Source organism: Calypte anna, chromosome 2 (assembly GCF_003957555.1).
Source record: "Calypte anna isolate BGI_N300 chromosome 2, bCalAnn1_v1.p, whole genome shotgun sequence".
NCBI classification, from domain to species: Eukaryota; Metazoa; Chordata; class Aves; order Apodiformes; family Trochilidae; genus Calypte; species Calypte anna.
In genome coordinates this window covers 103,537,886-103,562,026 of record NC_044245.1, presented here as the reverse complement: position 1 = coordinate 103,562,026, position 24,141 = coordinate 103,537,886, and the positions used below count along the sequence as shown (strand labels likewise).

The window sequence follows — 24,141 nt, the reverse complement described above, 5'->3', positions numbered from 1 at the left end:
TCGAGCCCTGTCTTTACTGAGTGAGACCACAGTTGAGGAAGACAGGCAGCCTGCATCATATACACCAATTCAGTAAATGGCAAGTAGCTAAACCACTCTCAAGAATCCTTGAGTCTATGCATGGCTCTACCTCCAAAAACTTGCATCCTCTAACAACAGCTTTGTGCCTACCTCGCCTTGGGGTCACCAATAACACCTCCAGCACATAACAATATTGCACAGGCTGCTATGGTAGAGGGTAAACCTAAGTGGAAAACACATTAAACAACAAAACTGCGCAAGATCTCGCCTCTTTTCCTAAGATCAGTGGCCTGAGCTTTCTTAATCTTACAGCTTGCTAGCTCTCCTCAGGCATTAGACACTGAACTGCACCTGCTGAAATGAGTATCAGAAAGGCAGTGCTGGAGCCCTGGCTGTGAGTCATCTTGCTTCAGGCACAGAAAAGAACCAGCAGAGTGATTTCTTCTGTTTCTTCCACCAAGATGGTTGCATATCCTAAGAAGAAAAAATCTAGGGCTCCTACTGAAACCATGAGGAGGTGGAGGAAGACTATGATTACATAGTTACGACTAAGACCTAAAGAGATGTCTGCAAAATCCATACTTCAGTAAAATCAGTGGGAATTTTTCCTTCAAGTTGTTTTCTCCCATTCCTTCTGAATGTGTACATTTTCAACAGCAACTTTTGATTTTTCAATCAACATCACGCTAATATAATAATAATTAAAAAAACCACCTGGGTGACTGGGCACCTTTTATTACCTTTCCAGCAAATAAGGGGTCCCTTTGACAGTACACCTTGGGAGCTTCTTACTAGGTAGTACTTTAAGTGCTTCTGCTTCTTTGGCTGAGTGGTTAATTTCAGGTTGATATGATTGGAAAACTCTGTGAAGTACCGAAACCCTCTTTCTCCACATCCTATACAATTCCCAGAAAATCCTGAAAGAATGAAGCGAAAGATATACATACAGATTGATTACTTGTGCTATCTCCTAGGAATAAGGCCATTTTAACCCACCTGGACAGCCAGTTCAGAGTGAGTGGAGGCCTCCAGAAAGAGGGCTTCAGTAAATGTGCTGCTCCACATGTGTGTCAGGCAGCAGCCAAATACAGTCAGATTTCAGTATTGGCTTTTCTGAAACTCCCACATTTTTCTTGGTCATGCCAACTTATGTCAAAATCCTGCCACCACTTTTCCACTCTACACAGAGCAGAGAAGAACAAGTACTTGGCAGGGGAAAAGCTATGGTGCCAGGCTAGGAGATTCCCATAATGAAAAAAATACAATCCATTTTTGCTATATTAAAAACCCCAGAGGTTCCAAGCTGTGTGTATCCTTCTCAAAATAACTGGGGAATATGCAGTGGCCCTTGCAACTTTGTGTGACTAAAAATAACCTTAAAATCTAATAAATTTTCTCTGTGACTCTTTACACAAAGACTTTCCAAGTAAGCTGGACCTTATGGGTTGTTAAAGTCTTAAAAGCCATTTGATGTCAAGATTTTCATGGCAAAAGCTACGAGATATGACCTCTCATGAAAGTAACAGATTTAGGAAGAAAAGCAGAGAACAACTCTTCTGCAATGTTTTCAACATGGTTTCAGGGAAGAGGGTGACATTTTGAATTGAGGGCTGGAGGGCAAGGTCCAGACTGAGGATTATAAGCACCCTTGATTTTTAGTGCCATTCAGAAGTATGTTAATAGGAAGGTTACACATAGATAGCACCAGTCTATCATCTCCCAGAACAAAGCTTAAGGTATATTCTGAAATGAACCTGCCTTAAAATCCTTGTTGTTTGAATAACCTCTCTATTATCTAATGCTGAACAACTAAACTTACTTGCTACTCAAGTCATCTCTGAATAGCTTTCAAACCTTAATGAAGAAATATTTTCTATTCTTTCTGGAACATGAATAATTATTTATTATAGTGCTGGGTAGAATAATACCTAGTAGAAATGCTGTATTGTGGGGTTTTTTTCCATTTACTGATCAGTTCAAGATGTGTAACAGAACCAATATTTCAAGCCCCATCCTTGGCAGTACTCAAGGCGCATCTGGATGGGGCTATAAGGAACCTGATTTAGTGGTAGAAGTCTCTGCCCTTGGCAGGGGGTTTGGATCTAGATGATTTTTAAGGTCATCGATCATTCTATGATTCTAAATAATAATAAAGCACAAAAGTACAAAATGAGGTGGCATTGAAAGTTATGCAAAACATTGCTGGTCTGGACCAGAACATGAGCAGTGTGGTTAAATCAGAGTATTTATGCTTTATTGTTATTTTTTCCCTGATGAAAGGTCTTTCTGACTATATTCTAGGCAGCACAATGACTGGAGGGAGAAATGAGAGAGTAAATTCAGGCTAAAAGAGCCAAAACACAATAAATCACTTTTACTAGCCTGTTAAAATGCACACCAGTTGTGACCCAGGCAGGAAATCTAGGTGCACATATGCCTGTATTCAATCACAAGAAGCATTGTTGTATCAAATTTTTAAAGCTCATAAATGTAGCTAATTATGATGCAAATGCCTTTTTTTTTTTTTCCACCCCTATGCATTAGATTTTGAGAAGCAAACTGCCCTCGGAGCTCCTATTGCAAATAAAGTTCTTGGCAGAGCCAAGGGCAGAATTAATCCATGGGAAAAACAGATAGCTCATCTTCTACAGTTGCATGAGCATATTTCTTCTTAAATGAAAATCTTATAAGCAACAGTAGAGCTAAAGAGTATGTGGACAGATGACATTTAGAATGCCAGGGCTGCAAGTGATTTCTGCCCACACAGAGATCACCAAGCTTCGACTGTGGTTAATTGTGGAATCAGAGACCTGTTTTAAAATGGGCTTTTAAGGCAGGTTCAGCTATGGATTTGATTTGATTTAATTTAAATGAGCCTCTCCTCAACGTATTTCTAATGGAAGGTCATTAGCTGAAATTACTTCAGGTAATTTTGAACTGACATTTTTCTCTGAATTATTAGGCACCAAGGGAAAAAAAAAAATCTCTTACCTAAAAGTGCATTTTTTCCTTGATCATCTGGCAGAAACCTCTTGTCAACAGCACAGACCAGAATGTGCTCAGGAAGGTTGGGAGATTTGGCTCCTACTAACAAGAAGCCTGCTGGGATATCAATTTGCTCCGTGCACAGAGACACTAACCGTAAATCCTTGCCTGCTTGACAAAAACCTAAAAAACAAACCAAGGCAAATGATAAATCTTCAGAAAATTTTGTTTCATTTTCTTCTTTTTATCAGTTACAAAAGCAAACGGGGCTTCACAACCTGATGTTGTAACTTGGGGTTTTAATATATTCTTTTTAAGGGAAATAGAGGAAATGGAGATAGCATCTCATCAGACCCACTAATTCTGTGTTTCAGACACAAACATTATTTTAAAGAGATCCTGAACACATTCTGGAAGAGACCCAAGTCTCTAAACATTACATGGCTCAGAAACTCAATTTTTCAAAAACATTCAAAAGAAGAAGGAAAGTTTGTGATTTTTATAACAGAAAGTAGCTCATAGAATATGCCAAATAATATTTTTTCTTTGTCAAACTTTAATTTACAGTCTTATAAAGAGAACTAGTTTTGTCTCTGTTGCTTGTAACAGGTTGGCATTGCTACAAAAACATCACTAATACAAAGGAATGAAAAAAAAATGTCAGCTGAACTTTAGTACTGACTACTAAACGGAAAATATTTTAAAATCTAGTTTTTTACTTGTCTATACATTGTAGGAATTTCACCCAGTAAAAGATTAGTTCACTGATTTTACAGATGTACAACATGTTTTCTTTAAGGCTCCAACTGAGTGTCCCTTGAAGTCTCAATGAAATTCATGACCTCAAGTCTGCAATTAGTTTTTTTTTTTCTCCACCCAAATACACACATGTGCACAAAATAAGAACATAAGTGTTTCTTGTGCTACTGGTCAATATAGGGCTACAGCCAGCAGCAGAAGTGGCCAAAACAAGGGGCTGGAATGGACTTCTGCTGTTCCACATCCTCCAGTGAGCAGGTGGCAGGCTGGGACACAAAAAAAAAAAAGCATGGGAGGGCATCCCAGAGCTGTGGCTGGGCACCCCAACCCAAGGGCCCTTGGAAGCTCAGGCCTTGGGGTTAGCTTGGCAGCCATGCACCAAGGCAGCCACAGTGGGAATTCTCAAAAGGTTGGATGAGACAGAATAGAGCCCTTACAGGACCTCAGAAGGTCCAGCTGGTCCAAACTTTTGCACAAATCAAAGCCAATTTCAAAGTTTCTTCTGACTCTGTAAATTAACAGCAACATTCAAAGACTCACCCAATTAGCTTCAGCACTGGCCTATGAGGGATTAAAATCACCCATCACTTTTTGGTGCAGCTCCATCATACTATTTTTATTGAGTAATTTCTGCTTTCAAGCTAGGGAACTACATGTGTGAGAGAAAGCAACAACCATATGGCTTCCTCCACAGGAAAGGCTCTGACCACACTGGGCCTTCTCATTTTCTTTAGGCAAAAGTCAACGAAAGCACCACCAGGTTTTATGAAGAGCAAGAGTCTTACATTGTGTTCCCCTTTAACTCCCACTTTTCCAGCTACAAGATCAGTGCTACAGCCTGGCCTCACACCTCTCCCAGCAGCAGAAACATCCCCTGCCTGTTTCAGGATGTCCAAAGGCATCACACATTCACCCACGGAACAACTCTTTCACTACAACCAGAGAAGTATCCCAACTTAGCAAGTCATGTATGCATCTGCATCAATCAGTATGTCAAGATAAAGAAAAGAAAAATAATAATGTGTTCTGCTTTATCATAGAATCATAGAATTGGCTGGGTTGGAAGGGACCTCAGAGATCATCGAGTCCAACCCTTTTACCACCGTTGCGGTTGCTAGACCATGGCACTGAGTGCCACATCCAGTCTCTTTTTAAATATCTCCAGGGATGGAGAATCCACTACTTCCCTGGGCAGCCCATTCCAATGTCTGATCACCCTCTCGGTAAAGAAATTCTTTCTAATATCTAACCTAAACTTCCCCTGGCACAACTTAAGACCCTGCCCTCTTGTCTTGTTGAAAGTCATCTGGGAAAAGAGACCAACCCCCACCCGGCTACCCCCTCCTTTGTTAAAAACAAACTCAAGAAACTAAATTTGAAATTAATATATAATAAGACTTAAGCTATTGCTGTGCATTGCCTACACTTACTTTATCATATATTTATCAAGGAGTCCATAGTAGTTACAGAAATTATAAGGAAATATCAGATCACTGGAGAAAGATAGTGGATAAGCATCTGGGAACACAACATGATCACAGACGAAATTACTGCCACTTCAACCACTATTAATATCTGTCTCTGCACTCTTACCTACTGGTCTAAAACCCCTTACTTCAAAACTTCAGCACAGGTGGTGAAAGCTAATGTTGTATTTTGTTTTTAGCTCAAAACCATACCGGGCAAAGAGCATGGGCCAAGTGGAATGCACAGAGTCATCTGACTTGAGCTCCCTGGCAAACAGCAGCTTGCTGGAAACAGGGTCCAATACAGGTTCAGTCTTGTGCCTACACCCACAGTCTGCTGAACAAGTTCTTGGCTGCATAACTTCTCCAGTTACTCAGCACCAGCAGCAGCACATTTCAGCTGAAAGCTAGCTTGGACTTGCTCCTCACACACACCTTCTTCCAACCAATGAATTAAGATGAAATGTCCAAAGTCTTAATTTCCAAAACAATGGGTTATAGCAATAACTTATCAATAAGTGTTTGCATGTTTTAGGGGAAAAGCATTAAAACTACACATTTAAAGCAAAATGTATTATCTTCTGATTGGATGCAATTTGATTTTAGTATATTAAACTCTTTAAGGTGTATCCCATATTGATCCAAATAAAAGGGAAGGTGAGGTACTAGGCTAAATATTATCTAAACTATTTTTAATGGATTTCAAAGAGAAACATCTACAGATGAATCTGCAACCAGAGCTCCCTTACAGTCAATATAGAATTTGCTTATTCAAATGTTTACGCCATTTGGGTACTACATTCAAAATTGTCAAAACTAGCCTTAAATATTTAGGCATTCAGTGAAATATGAGTAGCTGACATGCTCAGAAAATACCACCCTATATCTACATATAAAATAGAAAAATTACCCACTGATGACAATGTGGGCAAACAGGAAATCTGTAGATAAGGGTTATGAAATAGCAAGTGCTGTAAGATTTCAAGATAGATTTAAACCTGTGCTTTTACATAAATACTCTTTAGTTTGTCTCTACCTAAAAAATGTCAGGAAATGCCCTGAGGCACAAGCAGTGACCAAAATGGGGGTTTTGAATGAACTGTTAGCAATATTTTTAGAATACCAAAGAAAGCAGGATTTTGGTTGTCAGTGTTGTTGACAGCTCTAGTTCAACATATACTTGCTTTCAGAAGGAACACAAAACATTAAGAGGGCTGAATATCATATGAAAACCTTAAGGCTTTTTTAGATGATTAAGGGTTTTGATGTCCCAGTGAAGCAATGCTCTAATACTCCACCACATCTCAGATGGAAGCAGACTCTGCTATCATCCAGGAGAGGAGCAAAACCATTCCAGCTACACTTTGAGCAGCTGGACATCATGATTCTGCATGAGTCTCTAAGGGAGAAGATGTAAGGAAACCCTAAGAAAACCAACACAGCTTATTAACAAGTTTAAAAGCATTACTCAGTAACATCTTAGCAGTACCCATTGAAACAAACCGATTTATCTCAGACTGCCATCATGGGCAACACCAGCCTCTTACCCAAGACAGCATTGATCTGAATGTATTTTATACTTCCCACCATTCAGGATAAGTAGATCTGTAATGTAGAAATGCTGCCACCTGCCTAATCCACACACATTACTTAAGACTGACCCCCTGTGTCATCTCTTACTCCACCCAAAGTGCTCTCAGATCCCTTCTATGTACCCCATCCTCCCCCTTGCACAATCTCCCCTGGCTTCCTCCTTTGCTTTGGTTGGTGACATCTCTGGATCAGAAAGGTATCTGGCTGGCCAGCACATAATGTTCTGTAATGTTCAGGCTATGTAAGAGGAAAGTTATAATTACTTTTCTGGCCCAGGGAACACTAGTTTTGGGACACTGATGTCACCCAACCAGCTCGTGAACTTCACAAATATTGCTGAAATTCAGCCCCTTTTTTAGGACCTTTCTGCCAGAAATGGCAGAAAGCAGGTACCAGCTTCCTGACAGACAGGTGAAAGAGCTCACAAAAAGACCTGCTGAAACCTCATTTTCTGAGGAAACCAAACAAGCAACAGGGCTGACGCTCAAAAGTAGTTTCCCTCTGTCTCCTCTTCTGCAAAGGGGAAAGGGATCCCGATGGGAAAGCTGCAAGAAGGGACAGCACACACAGACCCCCAGAGCCTCTTGGGCCTCTTCTCTCATTTATTCAACAGCTACAAGAGAGCCAGGGAGGGCTGCAGAGCTTGGCCAGGCATAGCTGGGCCTCACTTCACCAGAAGATATGGAGAGAATGCAGATCTGCTTCTGTGCAGTAAAAGTCTTAAATTTTCCTTCAAAGCCAAGCAGATGATATGTTCAAGAGCCCTTCATCATCTTTCTTTTGCCTGGCTTCTGAGACTGCAAACCACTTGGGTTTCAAGTTCCTGCTGCTTCTTCAAACAGAAGAAAGAAATTCCAGTAAGAAACATTAATTTGGAAGCAAGTAACTGTGTTGAGGGCAAGGACGGATTAATCCTTTTCTCTGCTCTATTTATATAATAAAATTCTATGTTTCTAACTAGCAAACAACACAGCCCATTTTTCTTTTCTGTTTTGCCTGATTTTGCATTGATATTGAATGTGTGAGAGATAACCATTTCCACATTAGGAAAGAAAAGACAGGATCTCAGCTTTTTTTCAAAATAAAGAACAGGCATTTATAGTCTGCTTAGAAATTTGCAAATACGAAGAACAGTCACAAAAAAAGAATAATGAATTGCTCTTGCAGACATAATCTGCATTTCTTTGAAAGAAAATTCATTAATTTTTGCTTCTGAGAAGCACATTTCATTCTGCAACATCACTTACTTGAAACTAATCCAGTCCCATCTTCCTGTAAATGATAATGTACCCCCACAACTGTACACAGGTGGAAGTGCTGGAATCTTCTTAAAAATGAAATTTGTATTTATTTTCCCTTTCCCCACCAGTAACAAGAAGTAGTTACAATGTGGGGAACCAGCCCCTTGTTATACTGCAGTAAATGAGGCATTTGCATAAGGAATTGGCTTCCAAGAATTACATATGAATTAGCAGTCACTGTCACTTGCTATTGTAACTTCACAGTAGTTGATCAGGTGTTAAGTACCTGCTTACCTAATTGCTTCTGAAGCTACCTTGGCACTTCTTTAAGCATCAGGTAAATTGAGGATTTACTAACAAAAGAAAGGTGCTACTATTGTGTTTCCCACAGCTTGCATAAAATGCTATTCCACAAATTAGCAGTAGCCTCTTTTAAAGCTACAGCAAGCAAGTGGTTCAGAACGGCTTCTTGTATTATTTTGTTGCATGTTTCAGGTACTTGCATGAAAATGGAGATCTTATTTTCATGGAATGAATAAATTAGTTATAGAAGTTTGTGCTGAGAGGAAGAAATCCCCTTAAAATAAGTAAATGCCTCAAATATCCTAATTCTTCTTGATTACAAAGCCTTTGCTTTTATGCCTAATAGTAAGGATCAACAGTAAATCCACTTCTTTCCAGTGGACTAACAGGAGAGTTAAGGTATAGAGTATTATGGCCAGCTAAGAATGAACATCCAACAAATTGTCACTTGTGAGGCACTTATTTTTAAACTGATGAATAAAGGTAATAAAATCTACTTTCTGCACTCATATGACTGACAAATAAGTCTCTGAAAAAAAGAACAAAACATCACACAAAGTAATGTGATTGCTATGGCAAAGATCCTGTATTCAAGAAAAGCAAACAGCACAAATACTTAGAAGAGGGAAAAGTTTTCACCCTATCTGTGCAAAAAGGTGGGAGGTGGTTTTACAGCAAGCAGAGCAGTTACCTTCAGGTTCTAGTACCAATATTTTCCTCTTGGATAAACAATTAAATACATGGTTACTTTAAAGCATCCAAATGCTTCAATTAGTCTATCAGTATTATTTAACATTTTCCTAATGTTATTTATCTTTGTAATTAAATAACTACGATAAGAGATGTAAACAATGGCAGTAATCCTGCCTTACATCTCTGGAAGGGCACATTCATGAGATGTCAGATGATCTATGAGATGAATACTTCACAGAGATTTGGTTTGCAGCACGAACACATGGGAACCTGAGTGTTGTAAGCACATAAAAATCTCCTACCAGACCATTAGCACTACTTCTAAAAATGTACTTTACTTTCCTTTTCCAGATACAAAACTACTGCCTTCTTAAATTAGTTCCTTGAGAACAACACTGAAGAGTGAGACAGATTTTGTAAATTCAGAATGATAAATTTGACAAAGAACAGGCCTAAAATTCTGCTGAAGTAACGTAGGAAATTTTTTCTTTAGGATGCTATGGGCGTAAGAGACTTCTAGATAAAAATCAAAACATAGAACTGTCCCTGGAAGATCACCTTTTTTTCCAAGACATATATAAAAAGCTTAATATTACATATATATATATATGTGAGCATATATATTAGATATATTATGTAATTATAGCATAACTAGGCATAACCCTGTGAGATGCAATATGCAGCCACAGTACAGAGGTCTGCATTGCAGTGAGTGAGTGACAGCCCAGCACCTCCCTGCAGTGCCATGTTATGGCACTTTCACAAGTGGCTTTGTGAATCAATCCTGAGCACTGGCAAACACAGAACAGTTTGCAGGGGTATGAAAGGTCACCTCTCAAGTAGCAACATGAACATTTATTTGGAAACTCACAACTAACACTTCTCTATGGGCGTGCAAGCATAACCAGGGATCACCAGAATGTGTGAGGGAGACTGAGGAAGATCTCCTGATGTCATATAAAAAAGTTTTTTTGCAATCAAATGAATGGTGGTCTTGGTGTCAGGTAAAGTTCTTAACACTACTTCCACTACTGGCAGCCTGGTCCAGAATTGTGCCACCAACAGTTAAAGAATCCTAAACCTTTAACCTGAACGCATTCACAACCATTTTATGCATCTATTCATAGAATCATAGAACTGGCTGGGTTGGAAGGGACCTCAGAGATCATCAAGTCCAACCCTTGAACCACCGTTGCGGTTGCTAGACTATGGCACTGAGTGCCACATCCAGTCTCTTTTTAAATATCTCCAGGGATGGAGAATCCACTACTTCCCTGGGCAGCCCATTCCAATGTCTGATCACCCTCTCAGTAAAGAAATTCTAATATCTAACCTATTACACTCCCACAGGGCCCTGTTGGCAGGACCAGCTCTTCTCCCTCTTCAGTGTTTTAGACTTGATATATTTAGAAAGTATAAGCACATGGCATCTCAGCTTTTGTCCTGATAGACAAAGAGCCTCATTAAATAGTACTCCCTCACTCTAACTATCTCGTGGGTTCTCCTCTGCATCATACCCAGTTTATTTCACATTCTTTTACAGAACTGATCAGAGGTGTTCCTGCTCTCTGCAGGAGATTTTGCAGCCTTTATTGATACTTGTCCTCATTTGAGGACACCTGTCTGGGAATAAATCATTTATACTTTCTTCTTCTCAGCTCCTGCCAATTTATAAGTCTCCAAAAGATAGCAAACACAATGCTGTATGAATAATAAGCTGTCCCAAGTATATTCCCTAGTTTCCCATACCAGTCAGCCTTCCTATTTTTTTAATTACAAGGAATTGGAAATACAATCTTCTAGAGAGTAAACATGCTTATAAAAGCTGCATTCAGAAGGGGTAAAGGCAAAAACTTTAACATTTGCCACTAATTACCCCTCAAAAATGTCAAAGGATTGCCAGTCACTAGTGCTTACTTCTACTACCGCATATAATCATACGCTATATTAAGGTACAAAAACATTCTACAAATTACAACTTTTTATGACTTCTGCACAACAGAGCCCATAATTCAGGAAGATAATGAATAAAATGTCAAAAATCAGTTTTGGACCTGATGGGAAAGGTTGGTTCTTTCTCTACTATCCCTCTTATTCCCACGGCAGCAGAAGGAACACCACGTCTTTTCTCTATTTTCTCTCTCCAAGCTCATTCTTCTGCTCATGGAAGCAACTAAATCCAGCTTTGCCAGTACTTCTGAGCACAATTTAGGGATAGATTGAGAACCAGCCATATTGATGTTAACTTATAGACTTTCTTTGAGTACAGTAAACCAATGATGACCTAAGAAAATAATGGGATTTCAGAAACTAATAAATAGCCTCAGCAAGCTGTAGAACCTGTTTTCAAATAATATATTGCATTTTATGCCCTGAAAAAGTTCTTTCATTCTGTATTTTATCAGGTTTAAGGCTTTGACCATAAACTATATTTCCAAACTTCCTGGCTCAAGAGTTTCTATCTAGTCTAGAAACTATGCATTATACTGAGAATTAGTTGTAAAGATCACACATATAAAAGAACACCAACCATCAGTTGTGCAAGACCCTTCCGGGGCAGGTTTTTGTGAATATGGAATAGGTGGACTACTTGAATCTGACATGTCTTCATCTTCCTCTTCATCTTCCATTTCATTAACAGTTTGGTTGGTAGAAAAGTCCAGGTTTCCATTTTGTGAATAGCGATGTACTAACTCTTTATCCAACTCTTCTACTTTCGGCTTCACATCTGAGCAAGAATAAAAAAATAAAATAAACCTTTAATCAGCACTTGCATACAGGTCCTTCTAAAATAACCAGCATACTATTCTTTATCTTTAAGGTGACCCATTTTATGGATCTCATTTAATAAAACCCAAGATTCAAATTCGGTGTCCCCCAATAAACTGCTGTGCAGGTTATTTTTGTTGTTGTTGTGCTTTTTTGTTTGTTTAGTTGTTTGTTTTTTAATGAAAACTATCCCACCCTTTTCTCTCACAGAAAAACAACAATTGAAATGTGCCATACTTTCATGGTTACCTTCCGGCAAGAAAGGAGGCTGGTCAGGATCCAGGTACAGCTGTGAGAAGATTGGCCGTGGGACAACACTGCTACATCTCAGAGAAGCTTCTATAGAGTTATGAAGAGCTTCTTCAAAACGGGCAGATTTCAGCTGCCCTGCATATGAATTCCCCATGATCTAAAAACACAAAGAAAACATTTGGTAACAGGACAGGCAAATGCATCTGCAGACCAACTAAAAATGATGAGTGAAGTCTTATCAGAATCCACCACGACAGTGATACAGAGTGTTAGAACTCGTGTTAGAACTACGTGTTCTCATTTCCCTCTCCTTCAGGTAGACTCTGTACTCTTGTTTCAGTAACAGCTTTTAGCACATTTCCAACATGTTGCTTTGTGTCTTCTGCATACACGGCCTCTCAAAAGCCTTAAGAACCTGCCGGGTGTAGAATTTAATGAAGGGTAGATCAAATCATTATTACTGTATTTTGTGGGGTTTTCAGAGTGGTCTACAGAAGGGTACATAACAAAATTTAAACATCAAGTTTGACTTCATCATGAGTTGTGTAACTGTTAACATCATTTTACGTGTCAGTATGCCATCATTTGCAGAGAAGTAATTCACAGAGACATCCAATAACTTGAATTTTTGCTCTTGTTAATATTAACTAAAATAATGCAGGCCAATTCTTTGTCTGCAGCATAGTGTGAGCAGTATAACAAACTGCCTAACCATACTCTTACAACAGAAGATGTAAGTTAAAGAGAGAAATAATTACCAAATTTACGCAGTAATAATTACGCAAATAATTACCAATTTACGCAGTAAATGTTGTGAGATGTTTTTCTTTTAAATTATGCTTTAAACCAGTGTAGTGATAACAATAATTTAAATTTCTGCTTAGACAACTAACATTTCTGGTTATAACAATGCTGACTTTATTAGCCTCATGAAATATCCAAGCATAGACAGCTGCTTCCCCCTGGGTGACATTATACAGCCCTCAGCCTGGCATAATTGTGCCCTCAGCCCCATTAGGATACAGACTCTCAAATCTAAGTTTTTAGCAGCAGGATGACCATGGAAGTTTCACAAAGAGATGAGAGCAACTCACTGAAACATGGTATTTTCCACTTTGCTGGATCATTATACCACATTACAAAGTAGAAAGTATCATGTTCCAAAGAAACAGCAATTTAGCATTTTCCAATATTCTGAATACAAGACTGCATTTTCAGAGAATTTCATTTCAACAGAGATAACTTTTCCACAACAAAATCAATAGCCAGAAAAGTACAAAACCTTACAATGTTATCTATGTACTTCCCTTCACTAGATGTCACCTAGCCCTATGACCAGGAAGAGACCTTGGCCAGGAAGATGAGTTGGCATTTAGAAAACCTACAATTCCACTCCTGCTTTATCACTGGGTTGCTCAAGGTCCTCAGGGTCACCTGCAGAAGAGTGGCCACTTACCAGCACCCTTTGAGATCTGCTGCTATAGACAAATAGCTAAATATTACTATACTACCAAAATACATAAGCATGAAGCTCATCTAATTACCTCCAGTGTGGGAGAGGGGCTCAGTTTCATAGAATCATAGAATTGGCTGGGTTGGAAGGGACCTCAGAGATCATCGAGTCCAACCCTTGAAGTCCAACCCTATTTCCTGTTAAATAGAGACTTTATACAACTTTGGGCAAAGAATTCCACATCTCTGGCTTAGACTGGCTTTTCATAAATTTTGGGGGGAACAGCAATTCCCTACCCCAATCGGAGACAATATAGGGATAAATACAATTTCTTAACATGACACATCCAGGTATTTCAGCAATAAAACATGTAAGACAAGTAGATTTTCTTTTTCATTCTGTAAGTTTCCATTAAATGTGGAATAGTGGGAAGTGTTTTCAAACACACAACTACAAGGTGAGTTAGGGGAAAAGTTACAATGAGGCATCACTAAGTTGCAGTACAAGAAATCCTGTCAGGTGCCTTTGAACAAAGAATTGATGAAGAACAATCAACTGGCTGAAATCCTGGTTTTACTAAAATCATTGATTTTATTTCCATATATATCAGTAAGATCATGACAAACTATTACATCACTAAATTGCATACCATAAAGTTCCATTTCTATGCTGCGAAGTTTTATGCCAGGTACAGGATTTCAGGAATATATTAAAATGAAAATAGTTAAAAAAATGAACCCATCTTTAGGGATCAGAAAATTTGCAGTTCCCACAGCACATCATGTGCTGAACTCTGCTCATCCTGAACATCTTCTACAGCCTCTGCGCTGTACACAATCTGCACCAATTATTTTCATTTTGATGGGAAACTAATCATAAAATACTTGATGCAGACAGCAAAATTGCTGGTGAGCTCAGCCTATTTAATTTGTTCCCCTGTAATCTATACCAAGAGACTTCCTTGTGGATGGTGCCTATTGTGGATGACCCGAGAGGGTTGGGTTAACATCAGCGAAGCTTCGAGCTTGCTGACAGAAAAGAAGATTGCAACGGGGAACGCCAAGAAAAGGAAAGCTTCGGAATCACGACTCGACTGAGCACCGATTTCTGAGGCACGAAAGCGGGAAAGGAGGAGGGATATTTTTTTTTTTTTTTTTTTTTGGGGGGGGGAGGGTTGGATTCATGAGGGATGGGGCAGGCAGAGGTACCCGGGGTGTCCCGCTGGGCTGTGGCAGGGGAAGGGGGGAGCCGGGAAACCAGCACCAGGGAGCCAGCCCCGGGCAGCTGATTTCCTAACATCGCCTGAGGCCATTAGAACAGCGGGGCCTCATCTGGAGTTCAAGGGAGCTGGGGAGGAGAGCAGGAGGCTGGCTCGCTGCAGGGGATGGGAGGTGGGAAGACCCTCTGGCACAGGGAGCTGCTGGGCGGTTCGGGTGGTGGCATCCTAATCCCTCCTGCCTAAAAGCCAGGGTCACCAGTTCGAGGTATTGATGCCTGAAGTGTTTCAGCTGTTGTATCTACCCCCCCAAAAAAGCTTGCTCGGTGCCATTCGGAAGGGCTTTGCTTTCCTCCTACCAGCGTCGCCTGGGAGGCAGCTCTCGCACCGAGAACACCGCAGCAGAGGCAGCAGGAGTCTGAGGAGCTTTTAAATGGGCTCCAGTGTGTGGAGGGGGGTTTAGGAGGCTACCAAGAGGCTGGAGGAAAAAAAAAAAAACAAAAAAACCCACAAACTTTTATCTGTTATTAAGACATGTACCCGCTGTATCTGCATTTAAATGTGACCGAAGACAGACATTTAATGTAACTAAATTAATGCTCGTGATTAAAAAATGTTATCCAAATAATACGCCTGTCCCACGCTACTCTATGGGGCCATTCAATAAAAATAAAACAGAAAAAAAAGCCGGTTGCTTTTAAGAGTGAAATTAAGGCAAGTTTTCCCTAAAATTCTGCACATCTGACATACTGCCAGCAGGCTCAGGGGGATATGGGAAAGACAGTGCCAGGCTGGGTGCAGTTGAGACTATCTGGTACAGTATGCGACAGAAAATGGAGCTGGACTTGATCAAGGAGCTGCTCCCTCATCTCACACACCAGTTTTTCTTTTGTCAACACTTCCCCGCACTGTTGCCCTCCTGTCACCCTCACTTGCACTGTCCTGTACCCAGCCCTACTGGACCCAACTATACTGGGGCCTACTTGGGAGCACCAAGAGGTTTCTAATGGGCAGGAGGTTTGATTTGAGGGTATATAATTATTTCTGGCTCTACATGCTCACTAATTGTAGCTAGCTCAGTGCAGAGCTGGTTAGATTCCCAGTGGTGAGCAATTTGCACATCTGTAATAGTATTCCAACCCTCACCCTTCATCTCTTGGCAGCACTACTGCATGCTTGTGTAAATCATAGGTTGTCTACTTTGGAAACTTCTGAGCTCTGTTTTGGGTTGGACTCTGAAGGACGTTACTATGTGCATTATGCAGAACACATATGTATAGTAAGATCTACTGCTGTATATTTCTCTCTTTCCCTGCCACCACCCCACCAAGGGATAAGAATCCATTTGACAACAGCCACTCTCCAGGCTTCCCCTCTACACCTCACCAATTTTGCCACTCTTCTCAGGCAGACAGTTTTTTCATTTCATGTCTTTAAAATTTACTATAGAGATAAGACACAACTAAAATTTAATAATTTCAAAATTAAATCAGCAGCAAAACATGAAATAAGAGGAGAATTTCCTAGCATTCAGATCACCTGCACCTCCAGCTTCTATCCCTACTCAGGTAACTTCTCTGCAAAGATCCAGATACTAAGGCATTATGATTCATACCCAACATGCCCCCACTGCTGCTATGTTTCTTCAAAGCAGACTTCCAAAGCCTACTTCAAGTCTTCTTTGCAGTGGCCCATCACTGAACTGGAGGATTAACTGATAGATTTGCTGGAAGGCAGCCCTCACATCTCAGTCTGAGTCCTAGCAAAGACTCACAAACAAGGCAATCATCAAATTCCACTAACCTGACCCCAAGTTAAAAAGTACTAATGCTATAGTTTTTAATTAAACAGTAAATACAGACATTAATTGCAGAAAACAAAACTACAGCTGCTGTGAGCTTCAGGCAGACAGAAATGGAAGTAAATAAAATTTTCAAACAATTGTTTTCAGTATTGCATCACTTAACTCCGTGGTGAAGGACCCAGGGAAATTCTGGTGACTCTTCAAGCCCCAAAGCTGAACTTACAAGAAAGTCTTGTCAGTTCAATCAAGTAATCTTGTCCTATGCTGTCATCCAGGTTTTCAAAAGATCTGTGCAGAAATATGACACTGGATGTTCAAGAAGAACCTGACCCCAGCTTCCTGACAGCTCCAGAAGCCTTGCAGTGTGTAAGTTCAGTAAACACTGCTTGCTATTAGTCAGAAAAATCAGTCTTCACATACCAAAAAAAAAAAAGTAACCTCTGGAAAGTGGATTGTTACCCAGCAGCTTTGTGGAGTAGAACTGCACATTGGGTTGAAGGCTCTGCTAGTAAAAATATAATCAGATCATTCAGTACACCAGATACCGCATATTTGGCCTCCAGGTGGGTCATGACCCCAGAGACTTTAAAGGAGAGGAACTGAACTGGAGGATGAGGGAGGGGGTGAGTGTTGTTGTTATGGCTTAAAGCAATTTCACAATTACCTGATAGCGAATGATGAATCTGATGCAAACACCCTCCATTAAGTCAGCTCTATCAAGTCCTTACTTTGTGTTTAACCTAATGATGTAATTGTGTTCTCCAAAACACATAATCTGGCTTCTGATCTGGCCTAACCCCACAGGAAAGTTTCTCTTCAAAGGGAAAGAAAGCAAGTTCCTTCACAAAGGCACTGCCAGGACCAGCACAGCTTCTGTATATCTCAGAGGGTTATCTCAGTCAAAGAGAGACCAGGAATCTATTTATGCTGTCGAATTGTTTGGGAACTGGTTGTTTCAGGTACAGCCAGCATTTTCTGTTTTATACATCACTCTTATTGATGTTCTGGGAGCAGCATTTTTTTCCCATTAGAGCATCATTAGGATGTAACATGAGCAAGCATATAGCAGAAAGGATGGCAGTTAATAATGGCAGTAACAAATATATATGCTAATTAAAAATGTAGAGTTTGAAGCCAAAAGTAAATATCCAGCACTAACTGTAGCATTTAGTGGGGAAAGACTTATGTGTGTGTCAATACAAGAGGTCAAGGCAGAGTAGTCTCATTAACAGACCTCTTATCTCATAACCTTTGCAAGATCCCTTTTCCCCCTCACAGTCCTTTCAAGATCCTGAGCTTTTCACCCTGCTTTTGTCTTGGTTAGAGAAATCCAAATTCAGATGCAAAAGAGTTTACCACCTTGCCTATGTGGCAACTGACAGATAAATGATTCATTCATTAAATCATTGAGGAAAAATTAATTATTTGTTTGTATTGACTCTGTTTACAGTGGAATTTCCTTTCCTTTTCACTTTTCATTTTGATGTGAAGAAAATTGTCTTTCAGTCTGATGTTGTCACTAGTGTGTTAAAGAAATGGGAACGATCAAGAACACCTATTATATTCCTGACAAGGTTCTTTCTCTTATTGCCCAATTAATAGCATCTGTAATTGGAGCAGCGCATCAGATAACCTAGGATTTGTACAACTCCTTGGAAGAAGACTGAAAAAAGGGTACACAAAATGTCTACATGGAGGATGATGGAAGAGGGTAGCTGTTCCCTCACAACATGAAGCTAAAAGCAAATTACAAGTGGTGCTAATATGGAGCCTTTACTGCTCCACCCTTTCCTCCCCAATACCATTCCCATAGATGCCAGACAGTTTACCAAAAAAAAACATACTAAAGGTAAAATTCACACCTGAATTCAGGATGATCTTGGTAACTTTAACTTAAATTGAACAAGCTCACTTTTTTTAACATAAAATTTGAATTGTGCCCTTTGTTCTTTTTAACAGTATTATTTACTGAGCTGTACATATAATGAAGAGTTTACAGCTACAGTTAAACAGAGCACATACTGGAAGGTGTAAGGGCACAGAAATCAGTCCAAGTCCAGCTCAAGTCAAGATTTACAAAATTGCAGTCCAGTAATTTTAAGTTTCAAGTTCAGCAATTGTGTTTAATTCTAACATCCTGCATTTTCCATCATCTTTCCAATGTTCTGATAAAATTATCTCAGAATTGTTAGATGCAATCTTTGGTAATCTGAAGTTTTACAACACTGTTTTATGGTTAAGTCTGTGTACTTAGAAAATATATAAACCCAACAATCAGTTCATACCCCCAGACTGGAGCTGGCAGTCATTTTGAAAGATTTCTGCACATGAAGCTTTGTGACAAGAATGGTACAGACCTTGCACTGGCTTTACTTTTCTTCAGGTTATGGCTCTCATTCAGGTAAGAAATGTCACATCTCAGGTGGGCTGAACTCTTAAGGCACAGCAAAAGGAAAAATGCTGCAATCAGTGCACTGGGGATGCTGAACCATTCCTCTAGTAAGAACTGAGATAATTTAGGATTAGGTATGTGCCAAACTTCAGTGAATGCTAATTCATCAGTAAGGAGAGGCAACAAGCAGAGGAAATAAATAACAATATCTCACTACTTAATTTACATTAACGCACCTCCAGTGACTACACAATATGCAAAAATTCCAGAGGATCAGTTCTGTGAATAAATTATGCTATGCTAGAAGCATTCAAGGCTGTTTATGCCTACCTGTATATGGAAAACTACATTGAAAAGTACTTTATAGAGACTTAAACACTAATGTAGCAAAACAGTAGCTGCAGGGTTCTCAAAATCCAGGAATGCCTTTTCTACTTTTCCACTGCTAAATTTACTAATGTAAAATTAGTATAAAAAACTGTGCTGTACACGCACAGTTTGTTTTCATGAGCAAAGCTCATCTTATGCATGTAAATGCTTATGGGCACAAATGTGTTCTGCCACCACTTGCACACACCCATATACTTTTACACTCTTGTCTACCCACATAGGGACTCAAGCTTCCCCCCCACTCCTCAAGCTTTCTTGAATATATCATTTCCCTCATTATTCCTTCTCCGCCTTCCCACTCTGTAAAAAAGCAACTTAATTAGCAATAGTAAGTAAACAATTTTTTATATTTACAGTATTAGAAGCATGTACATATGCTTTGTAGTCTGCTCCCATTGCATCCCTGGGTGTTACATGGAAAGGTGATTCACAGGGTTGTGGACAATATCAGAAAGTAAAGCAACAACAGATGGGAAAACGAACACTATGAAAGAGTGGAGGAGTTACTAAAAATTCAGTTGCCAGTAATAAAAAAGAAATGCACAGTAGTGTATGACTAAGAATGAGAGGATCATAGTGGAGCGAGAGCCTTACATGAATAGGCCTACAGCCTTCATGATACAGAGGCTTTCAGGATTTAATTAGGTTGATTTAACCTACTCTGACTGGCTTTTTAGAGCCCTTTTAAATGATGTGATGAAATTAGCAGAAAAGCTACTGTGAAGGTTTTCTAGAGGTTTAAAATTAATTTGTAGATGGAGCAAATCCTTTTAAGCTACTGGGATTCTTCACAATGTACATAGGGAATGGAACTATGCACCTTCAAGAGAAGAAATTAATTTTCTCTTCTCTTTTATGAGAAGAACATTTAGGTGAGAAAAAAAATTATCACCATGCAAACCTAGGTTTCAATTTTGAAGTTTTGGTAATGTTAAAATACTTCATTATTTTAAAAGGAGCATGTGCTCACACTCAGATGCTCACACATACATTGCAGAGGCAGCACAAATAAATCACTATAGAGCACTTTTGAAAATCTCAGCCTCCCTCATTAAAACAAGCATGCTCATACATAGCTTTCCCTGTTTATGTTCTCTGCTCTAAATCAATATGACTATTAGCCACCCTCTCAATGCCAGTGAAGTACAACAAAATCTTTAATGATGCTTTATCCCAGCACTGGAATCAAGACATGCAGTTGCTGTGTAATTTTGATTTTGCAGCTAGTTGCAGATATGAATTATGAGTTATTCTCCTAACAACTTAGTGCATTAGCACAGTCAGGGAAGGTACATGTTTGAATCCTTTCAGCTGCCACAGCTAATAACACAGTAGGTAAAAGTAATATCTGTAATAGCATGTAGCATTTTACTGCTTACTGAAATGTTTTCCTGAGCTCACATTTGTTCCCCAAATCATTTGATCAAAATTGGTACCTGTCTCCAAACCTAAAAGATTTTTCCTGAAACTTTGTTAATGTTATATATTTTGCATATACAGAAGTTTACAGTCATTCACTGACAATACATATATTCTACTAGTAATACTTGGATCTTATTCTTATTAGCTAACAACTATATTTAGCAATTGCTAATTAAAACAGACTATTAAGAACTATTAGAGATATAAAACATTTACATAGTTTACAATAATCTTTAATGCAAACTATCTTTTCAGATGCATCACTTAATTGAAACCTGATCTTAACAGACAGTGTTTATTTCAGTGCAACACTGTCTATTACACCATTAAAAAATATATTTATATGTGGACTTCTATTTGTTCTACACAAGCTACCATTTATATAGGAACTTCAGGAAACACACTGCTTGACATTTTTTAAGCCTGAGCCTGCTAGCCAAAATCACACTATTTGAGAGGAAAGCAGCATAAAAATTCACCACTAAGATGAAGAGAAGAGAAGCTAAAACATAATCCATTCTGACATGCGTCAACACCAGATTGTACAAGCATTAATCAGAAAAATCCTTAATAAAAATCATGGTAGGTATCTCCATCTGCAGTAAATGTGTTTTCCCCAAGTTTTTTTTGTTTGTTTGTTTTGTTTTTTAAAGTCTTCTCATATTAAAGAGGTACTAAACAAGGAAGGCAAAGAAAATTTTTATTGCCAAGCAATATAAACTGATTCCTGGTCATTTTGCAGGGACATCATTTATTCTGAAAATTGTAATTCTAGCAATATATACTAACAATGCTACTAAAAAAATCTTTCTGAGTAACAAGCACAACAGTAATACATATTACATTGTCACTTAAGCTTCCCAGACCAAGATTACCCAATTCTTCAGGAACATCCACTCAATATTTTTTTTCCACAGTATTCATCTTATCTGATGCATGTTCTGGTTTGTGACAGCTCTGACAGACTAAAAATTAAGCACTGAAGTAGGACTTCGGAAACTTCAGCCTTTCTTTTGCTATTAGCAATCGTTTCCACCTCCCCTGAAGCTGGCAGAGCTGGAAATGTAGCACAGCAGTTCTTCAAATATTCAGCCTGAAAGCAATTTTGGGGTTACTGCCTTGAAAAGCAGACAGTCTCTGTGACACTGTACAAAGGAGAACACCCTGCACCCAAGAGCCTCACATGCAGCATTTCCCACATCCCCATCTCTGAAGTGCATAATCCTGATCCTGCCAAGAGAACCATCAAGTTTTGTTCCTTTCCCTCTCCAGGAAGATGATTAAACAAATCCCTAGGACAGATTTGTAAATTAAAACCAAAATTAAATCACAGAGTAATAAAGGAAGTCTTAAGTAATCAAACTTGTCTTCACTAACACATCCAGATAGAAGACAGTAAGGTGGGCTGTGGGTTCCTCACCTCCTCAAAAAAAATACTGTTTTCTTCCCTAGAGTTCTATGGGACAACAAGCCTACTCAGAGAGAGCTCTTGTTTTTACAAGGCTTGGAAACAATCACCTCTGAAAAAGGAGCCACCAAAGATGGAAACAAGCTTTCTTCTTTTGTGGAGAGCTTTTGTTAAAACATTTATAAAGTGTACTTGGAGCACATTCGTGTGCAGCTCTTCAGAAAATACCATTTTAAAATAGGTCCAAATGATCACATTCCTGTCCATATGATCTTGGAATATGTTTTAGAAAGGAAAAAACCCCAATTCTTCTCTTATCTGAAGCTCCCATGCAATCTCCAGATTGAGAGCCGTATCTAACAGCATTCTTCTGCAGTCACTTTTAGTCCATTGATGCAGAAACAGAAAACAACCAAAAAAACCAGAAAACCCCAAACAAAACCAACCAAACAAAAACAACAACAAAAAAGAACAGCAAAGCCATCTGTTTTCAGGGCCATTGCTGTGCAAAAAGCAACACACTAGACAAGAAAACTCTGCATAGGTCAAAACCATTAACAATCAGCTTCAACCTACATGTAATACCAAGCTTCAGACATTTTTTGCAATGTCTCTGCTGCTGGGAATCAGTGTCTAAATTGCTGGAAGAATTTCTGTTTTAAAACCCAATACATTTATTACATTGTATTTTAGTGGAAATGAACCTGAAGGTGCAGAATGCTTTGCAGTGTACTTCATTTTCCTTCAGCACAACATGTGTTCCTCATGTGTCAAAGCTGACTCTACTTCCTCCCCTCCCCAGAATACCACAAATTCTTCTGTAAAATAAACAAAGCTCTGTCCAGAATCTCTGAAATTAACAGAGGCAGCCCCTGATTGAGATCAAAGATGCACATCACTGCTAGGCCTTCTGCAACATCCTAGATTTCAGTTCATGCAAAATTTGCAACTAAGGGGCAATCAACAGAACAAAACATTAATGTCACATCCAGGGATATATCTAAGAAGAGCTTTGACATCCAAGCTACCTTTTCTAGATACTTAGGAATCCAAACAGATATTTGTGGGATAAATGTCCACAAGTGGATTTCTTTTACAATTACATTTAGGTTTAGCGAAGACAAACATCTTTTCTTAGAAATGGAGAAGTTCAAAGTTACATACTATTAACACTTAGCAGGAGAAGGAAACACTTTCCTATTTCTAATACTTGTATGTGTTCTATGATGCAACTTATCACCCCCTACAATAAATTGGGTATGGGGTCTTTAGGTTCTGGAAGAGGAAAAATTTATAATAAAACACATTATTTGCTTGAGATGATACATTTGCTCTTTTTTTTCCTATTTTGGCTTAGTGAGTCAGTAAAAGAAAATTTACGTCCAGGTTCTATGGATTTTTGAAGATATGCAAATAAAAATTCCTGTAAAAACATACTACACTCAAGAAGTTAGTGTTCATAATATTGTTACTCCCGCCTCAGCAGAGCATAAATACTATGCATAAAAGTCTCACTGTGAGCTAAGATCCACTTGAAAAAAAAAAAGACCCACAACAAAGACCTGATAAAGACTTCATAGATTTAGAACAATTTTTTCCAGTAAGAAAAAAAAATCTTAGTTAGCCATATACTGCCATTTCACATACTTTGAGTGATTAAATTCTAGGGATACAAACAAAATTAAGTATTGTAGTCCACACAAGTATTTTGCTAAGCAGTTAGGAGTATACAGTTTATTTTATATAGCACTTAATTCCATCTAGATATGAGTAAAATGTGAGGTTCATTGTTTTTAGGGTCAAAGCTGAAAACAAACTCAGACAGACATCTCATTGTGTTCCTATGGCAAAAGCCAATTCAATAGCATTGATAAATAAATCACTTCAATCCTTTCTTCATTTGCTGTTGTCTTATTGCAAAAGCCTGAAGCTAAAGCCTAGAAAGTCAAAGTTAAGGCCTGACCTTCCATCTCT

The 24,141-nt window shown here is 38.9% G+C and overlaps 1 protein-coding gene across 2 annotated transcripts in view; it reads right to left on the bottom strand.

Moving 5' to 3' along the window:
- Positions 1 to 24,141, bottom strand: part of GREB1L (GREB1 like retinoic acid receptor coactivator) — a 140,888-nt gene that overhangs the window by 51,406 nt on the left and 65,341 nt on the right. The window contains exons 3-6 of one of the 2 annotated variants that reach the window (XM_030444072.1): positions 12,068 to 12,239; positions 11,592 to 11,789; positions 3,013 to 3,189; positions 762 to 938 (exon numbers count right to left, since the gene is read on the bottom strand). In XM_030444072.1, coding sequence (XP_030299932.1) covers positions 762 to 938; positions 3,013 to 3,189; positions 11,592 to 11,789; positions 12,068 to 12,236 — 721 coding nt within the window. In that variant the 5' untranslated portion in view covers positions 12,237 to 12,239. The remainder of the gene's footprint in view (positions 1 to 761; positions 939 to 3,012; positions 3,190 to 11,591; positions 11,790 to 12,067; positions 12,240 to 24,141) is intronic. The other variant, XM_030444073.1, reaches the window with a different exon arrangement.